The following is a 7500-nucleotide window of genomic DNA, read 5'->3' on the forward strand; positions in this document are numbered from 1 at the left end:
TTCTTCTTCCCGACTTATCTAGGAAGATCGAAAGAGACTCTGCTCGCAGGGTAGTAAACCAGACATCCGCAGAAATTCTCATGCAGGTTAAGTGTTGCATGTACATTTTTCATATCTGATGCAGGAATGAAAACGGCTACCGTACCACAAAAGCTCACAATATTCTTCCCTTAAAACCTCATTGTGCTGATCGATCGCGTAGAAATGCCACAGCAACCACCATTCAACTATCTATCTTACCATCCCATTCGTCATCGACCTAACAACACAGCTTGTTAAGAAGCTTAAAATGAAGATTCGTAGATGTCTCGTCGACTTGAATGTAGACATCCGCATAAAAGAGAAGACCACAAAATTATGTTTCTTCACAAGCACTAAAGACAAAACGCCGCCATTAAGCCAATCAAATAATTTCTATGAATTCACTTGCCCCGGTTGCCATTCTTCGTACATCGGCAAAACGAACAGGAGTTTGCTTGTCCGCACACAAGAACATGCGCTCACGGACAAAGAAAGCGCTATATATAAACATCTGCGCTATTGTGATCAGATCCAACCCATACAAGGTTTTTTACAACTTACCGGACATTTTTATCAATGAGAGCTACCCACTCTCTACTGCAATGAACAAACAATTTCTCACCCAAACCGTGGGTGGTAACACAAATATAACAGACCGCGATGCTAATTGGGATCTATTATTATATAATTAACAATTATCAATCAACAATTGAAATCGAGGTGAATAGTGGTAGAATATTTACCGAGCCTCAAAGCGGCGAGGTAAATATTCTGCCACTTTTCACCAATATTGAAAAGAATAATTGTTTTAGCATATACTCAAGAAGTGATCTCAACAACAATAGACCCATATCACTCAATGTCTAAACAAAAGATTTTGCCCGTCGAACCTCTCATTCAATGTGAGGCTGGACGGGCGAAGACAATGCAAAGACAAAGCCTTTATTCCCCAAGGACTCCAAAATGGCCGCCGAGTGATAAAGGTGAATTGCAGAAAAAACCATCCAAAGTCGATTTAATTGGCATCTCAATTCATGCGTGGAAAACGTGCAAGCGGCACAAAGCATGCGCGAAAGTGTTTACAGAAGCTTCAAACATGGCAAATCTAAATAATCTTCGTTAAAATCCTCGTCACAAACAGCATCGTTTTTTAGCACCGTTTAAATCAGCAATCTAAATCGAAAGTCTGCTTGTTAAAACATTTTCACCGTTCGATCAAAGTTTTTGAGGTTCATTTGAAATGGAAATTGAAAGTACAGTTGGTAAAGGATCCACACGCAATGGTGGCTCTAATTTAGGTGAGCGTTAGTTTGTTGTCATGTAAATGACCCGTCTTGTTTCCTTGCAACCATGTGGAACTTTCTTAAACATTTTTTTAATTCCTCGATTTCAGTAAGATATTCGTTTTGGTGGGCGACCAGCCCTACAAGAGAGAATTACTCCGAGTGAAACAAATTGTTGGCGTGAAGATTGTTTAATTTTCAGCAATAATTATCTGGAAAACGAGGTCAAACACTGGTTGGCAAAAGTATGAACTCTTCTCTTACCTTTGAAACCTTTACGGCCAAATTTTGTCGCCTTCTTTGTCTTCTGTAGCACAGCATCATTTTGTACTCTCAATATTTCCGAATCATAAATGCTGGCGAGTTTGCACCGGCCATTTTGTTTTGTTTGGATCAAGCATTATTCACTCCGTAGGGAGTGAATCATGCTCAATTACTCCGAGATAGCGAACCAATCAGATCGCTTGAAACACCAAGATCACTGAGTGAGTATATACTTAAGAAGCGTACCATATCAAGCGTTCAGCACCATCTTTGAACAATAGTTTAAAAGCCAGTAGAGAAGTATGCCTGTTCTCTTGACAGTTTCGTTCTTTGTTTGTACTTTCACGTGCTTATACATCAGTCAATTCCAGCAGTGCCCGTCCCCCCCCCCCCCCGGGCTAACCCCCGGGCATTAGCATTTTTTTTGTAAATGGGTAAATTCCCCGGGGTGGGGACTCATAAGCTGTGTAAATGCCCCGGGGTGGGGACGAAGAAAGAGGGCAAATGCCCCGCCCCGGGTATCGTCGCCTTCCAATAGGCGCCTGTATTCGCAGGCTACTTTGTCTGTCAAAAATCAAGACATCTTAAATGATCTTTCATCCCATTTTACGCTCGCAAGATCTGTCTTAAAGATCGCATCATTTGAATTCGCAACCCTTCAGTGTTTCATTTAACTCCGCTTTCATGAATTTAAAAATTGCTAGGCTAGTTTTGAATGCAAAATGCGAACAGGAACCAATGACCCGGAGCCTACAGCCCGCATACTGGGACTATGTAACGTCATTTTTACAGACCGATCTATTTTTAGACTATCTTTTCCGGAAAAAACAAAGGCAGTTCCGGTTCGGTGACCCTATGACGTCAGCTTAATTTCTTGTAATTGGTCATCGGGCTCCTGTGGCAGTCTCATTACCGGGGAATTCAATCTAAAAATAAATCGGTCTTTGAAAATGCCGTGACACGAACACAGTAGAGTTGTAGGCTCCGGGTCATGGGTTCCTGATGCGAAGTAGTCGTGTTTACGCAGTCTTCACGTCAGTGATTGTTTTGTGATTGTTTTGTGATACTATTAACACGTGATGCCCACCCCCGGGCCGCGATAAAATTGCAAATGCCCCAACCCCGGGACTGACAACTTCAGCAAATGCCCAGCAGTTGCCCGGGGGAAGGGGGGGGGGGGGGATGGGCACCGCTTGAATTGATTGATGCATTATGCTGATGTACCATCTCGCAGTATTTAAATTTCTGCTACCTGTATTTCACCTCAGTCTGAAGATGACATAGAATTATATCGAAATATTACAAGTTTAGTATAAACACACAGGTGATTATACAAAATCGCGCGCTCTCATTGGCTTGCTATCTCGGGTTATCAGCCGATAATCACCTCGACGGCCAAAATGTCTGCCAGTGGTCGTTTTGCCACTGTAAGTGAATATGAATTGCGTGACATTTTCGAGAAGGCGTGGTTCCGCAGCTATCCCATGATGCCATATGCTTTCACGTTCTTGTGGAAAATGTTTGGGCCTTTACCATCGTGTTTACCTTCGTGGTCTGCTATGCATGACGTGTGCGTGACATGCGCGAAAAAATGCGCAGTAGGAATGGGCGCGAACGTCCTTAAGTCACCTGATGTTTGGTCAAATTTTTCTTAATTCGCCTTAAGTTTGGCGACTTAAAGTCCCAGAGTAGGCCTTATGTCTGGGTTTCTTTTCCTGATTGCTATGCACTGGGTTATGAGAAAGACCACCAAACATGGGAACACAGGCATCAGATGGAAGTTCAACAGCTACCTGGAAGATCTTGACTTTGCCGACGACCTAGCTCTAATCTCTAGCAGTAGAAGTCATATCCAAACTAAAGTCAGCAACCTGGGACGTTATGAAAAAATAACAGGCCTCAAGATAAGCACAGCAAAGACAATGATGATGTGCTGGAACAAAACTGCAGGCAGAAGGGTCCAGTTCGATGGAGAAGAACTGGAAGTGGTGTCGAAATTTGTTTATGTAGGAGGAACAGTGACCCAGGAAGGAGTCTCGGATGAAGACATCAAAAGCAGACTGGGAAAAGCCAGAGCAGCTTTCAGCAAGCTTAGAAACATATGGAAGAGCAGTCAACTGAAATTGAAAACTAAGCTGAAGATCTTTAAGTCCAACGTTATAGCTGTTCTGTTATACAGTTGTGAAACATGGTGTATGACTAAAAGAGATGCGACCAAGCTAGACGTATTTCTACATAAAAGTCTGAGAAGGCTTATGAAGATCTATTGGCCTATAAAAATATCAAATGAGGAGATTCGAAACCGGGCTAACATCAGCACCATCAGTGAGCAAATCTTCCGGCGGCGCTGGATGTTCATCGGCCACGTTCTCAGAATGGATCCAAATAAACATCCCAAGACAGCGTTCACGTGGGCCCCAGATGGAAGAGGAAGTCGTGTTCAGACCGAAAGAGACTGGGCGGAGATCCGCAGAAAAAGAAAGAACCGCATTGGGTTTTGTCTCATGGAAAGAAGCAATAGTGGCTGCTCGTGATCGTGCGACATGATGTACTTACCTCGCAAGTTATCATTATTGGAAGAAGTAGTATTCCAACCTCATTGAATATTCATGATCCCTCACGATGCTTTATTAAGCACGTAAAGCTTTCAAGTCTCGGAGAAACAACTCCAAAGATGGCTGAGGGCCAGGCGCGTATTGCAACCAATTTCAACAAACGAGAGGTGGAAGAGATAGCTGAAAGAATTCAACCAAATACTGCCGGCCTACCGAATACTGATGTTGCTGTTGAGGCTCCTCCGAGACCGAGTGGTTCAGGTCAAAATTTTTCTTCTGGTTCTCAACAGCCTTCAAGGGCGAATTCAGAGCAAGCAGTGCCGATAGAGAGTAGTTCGGTTGAGAGCACTTCGGCGAAGGTAAGGAGTTGGTTCTTTGCTTGGTTTCGTATTTGTCATTAGTAATGTTACAGTAGTTTTCTTAGACGCAGTTTTTATTAGGAGCACATGGCTGGTAATTTATGCACGATTACTTGGCATTCTTGTTGGCCTTTTTCTTTGTTCGGTTGTTGGTTTCGGTTATTGTGGCAGGGATAGTTTTCCCTTTAAGTCCTGGACGCGCCTGGCCCTCTTTATCCTTGTCTCTAGCACCATAATCCGTATTTATTTTATTCTAGATTTAACCTGACTGGCTTTCCGTGTTTAGATATATTTATGTTGAGTGAGAGCAGCTCTCTCTCTTATTCTGGTGAATTTGGAAGAGGAGAGACATGAGTCTGTTGTATCAACCAATAGGTGATTTAAAAAAAAGGGGGAAATTAAGTGAGACTGTTGTGTCCATTAAGAGGTGTGACTGTTGTGTCCACCAAGAGGTGAGACTGGTGTGTCCACCGAGTGTGAGACTGTTGCGTCCGCTAAGAGGTGAGACTATTGTGTCCACCAAGAGGAGTGACTGTTGTGTCCAAGAGGTGTGACTGTTGTGTCCACCAAAAGATGAGTTTGTTGTGTCCCCCAAGTGACGAGATTGTTATGTCCACGGAGAGGTAAATTGTTGTGTTCACCAAGAGGTCAGACTCTTCTTGAGCTGGGTGACCGTGCTCTGTGTCATCCAAGAAGTGAGATAGTCCTGGGTGCTTATAAGAAGTGTGACTGTGTGCACCTTAAGAATTGTCATGGTATTTTGTTTCATCAGGGGGTGACACTGGGCATGTGTCCGCCAGCCAAAAGGTGTGACGGTTTTTGTCTACAAAGTGGTACGAATATTAATGAGTTTGTGACTTTGAGCATATCTTACACTGTTAATGACAATCTGACACGGGGGTTGTGACGCAGGGTGACTCTGAATTTCTAGTTTTTACTTTTCATCCCACAGATAAATTGGCAATTGGTGCAGCTAAGGAAGGAATTGGAACAAATGAAACAATCTGCTGACAGTCAGATAGTTCAGACCGCTTTAGCGAGTGTTCAGGCGTTGATAAAGAAACCTCCAGAGCTGTTTGATCAATATGCAGCTATGGCGGCTTTCAAGCACCTCGTAAATGTTGCAAAGGATAAAGGGGATTCGGAGGCGGAAAAAAATCGATTATTCTACGCCAGTGCCGTCCTCTGGTTGGCAGTAAAGCGCTTCAGAGCGTACTTATAAAGTTGGTAGCGACCAAGGAAGAGGCGGAGGTAGCTAAGGTTGTGGAGAAAGCGTTGAAATATGTTAATGACCTAAAAGAGGAAAGAGGGCAGAGAAGATCACGCCCTTACCATAGGGGAAGGGGTAGAAGACCCTTTAATTCAAAATGCTTTGCATGTGGGAGACCAGGACATTTTGCAAGATTTTGTCCGTTTGATCAAGCGCCATTGGATTCTAAAAAGGACATTAAATGTGTTTTGTGTACTTTTGAACATTTGGCGATCGACTATCTGTGCATTTATGAAACGGTTTAAGGACTAAGGATTATGGACTGGACTTTAGTTATTTGTTGTGTCTTGTTAATTGTAATAAAGGGCATTTAACAAAGTGTTTTTAAAGGTTTTTATTCTTCTGTGCGCTCTCCTACCTAAACAAACATACACACACGCACACACACGTACTTCCATTGGTCTTGAGCGCCTTTCGAAAATCAATTTTCTTTTAATTCTTGAACGGTGGGATGACTCAGCAAGCGTTTTGTCTTATAGGGCATTCCCTTGTTGCCATGATTTTTCGGGCTGATGAGTCATTTCCCCTGGGCTTGGGTTTCCATCTAGTAGTACTAGTTCTCCTAGCCGAGTATAATAGTTTTTCTTTTGATGATTGTAGCCTATGAGGAAAAAACAAAGGTTTGTGTGGCAATTTGACCCATTCTCGGCTTGTCGAAAGGCGGATCTTCGTACGACCAAATCGGTACTTCTGGATGGAACCCCAAGGCTGGAGGAAAAGATGGATCCTGAGATGTTGCTCAATGAGGTACACCGCACTCTTGTGGAGATTTGCGCCGAGTGGCTGATATCTCTTTCAGTGACCCTGATACATTTAAAGCGGGAGAAATTCATAAACATTTTGATACCTGAGAAGTAATTTTAGAGCGCTACGAGCAACAGGAGAGGGTCTTACAACAGATTAGTAAAGGAGTCAATGCTGTTAACTTCATGAGACCCTTCAAATAAATGTTCAGGGGTGTTCACTATGATTGTGATATCCCCCCGGCAAGGGTCATGGGTAATCATAGTTCATGCAATAAGTTTTTCTGACTTCATTTCGCACACTTTGGAAGAACGCCTATTGACTAGAGCGGTTCGCATGTGGGGGAAGGTTGGTGTGGTCTCCCCCCCCCCCCCCCGCCTGATTGGTACTACCGCTGACTGTCGAAAAAAATTACCCCAGCGCTTAAGGAGGAGATCCTTTTCTGGAGGTTCTTACATGATTGGACTGGTCATGTTCCGTGGCGATTGGAAAAACATGTTGCAATTGAAATCTCAACAGATGCTTCTCAATCACGTTGGGCTGGTGTGATTCACCAAGGAGAATATCAACATTAAAGAGTTTTGGGCGGTAGCTAAGGTGCTCGAGGCATGGCCTGCAGAGATAAGGCATTGTCGAGTTCATGTCCAGGTGGATAATCAGGCAGTTTTACATACATGGATGGGCAGGGACGGACGCGCACGTGGCATGTATCCGGTTCCAAAGAAGACCCAGGAAAAGAATCTCCATTTAACCATGTCATTTGTCGCTTCAGCGAACAAGGGAGCGGATGCATTTTCAAGAAATGTGTCAGCTTCGGACTCTATGCTGTCACCCAAGTGTTGGAATAAGGTCCTAGACTTGTTTGGTGGTCCTTCTGGTCATAGCCTCGACTTAATGTCACTTGATTCTAATGTCCACGAAAACTAAGAAAACACTCGGTGACAGGGCTTTCACTGCTGCTGCGCCATCACTTTGGAACAAACTGCCGAGTGAAATAAGGGAGG

At 43.6% G+C, this 7500-nt stretch overlaps 1 protein-coding gene across 1 annotated transcript; it reads left to right on the forward strand.

Annotated features, from left to right (window-relative positions):
* Nucleotides 1-3265: 3265 nt before the first annotated feature.
* LOC137981567 (uncharacterized) lies at nt 3266-4102 on the forward strand. The gene has a single exon (XM_068828661.1). The coding sequence runs from the start codon at nt 3266-3268 to the stop codon at nt 4100-4102; it is 837 nt and encodes a 278-aa protein (XP_068684762.1).
* The last annotated feature ends 3398 nt before the right edge of the window (nt 4103-7500 follow it).

This window comes from Montipora foliosa, chromosome 13 (genome assembly GCF_036669935.1).
Source record: "Montipora foliosa isolate CH-2021 chromosome 13, ASM3666993v2, whole genome shotgun sequence".
In the NCBI taxonomy this organism is placed as follows: domain Eukaryota; kingdom Metazoa; phylum Cnidaria; class Anthozoa; order Scleractinia; family Acroporidae; genus Montipora; species Montipora foliosa.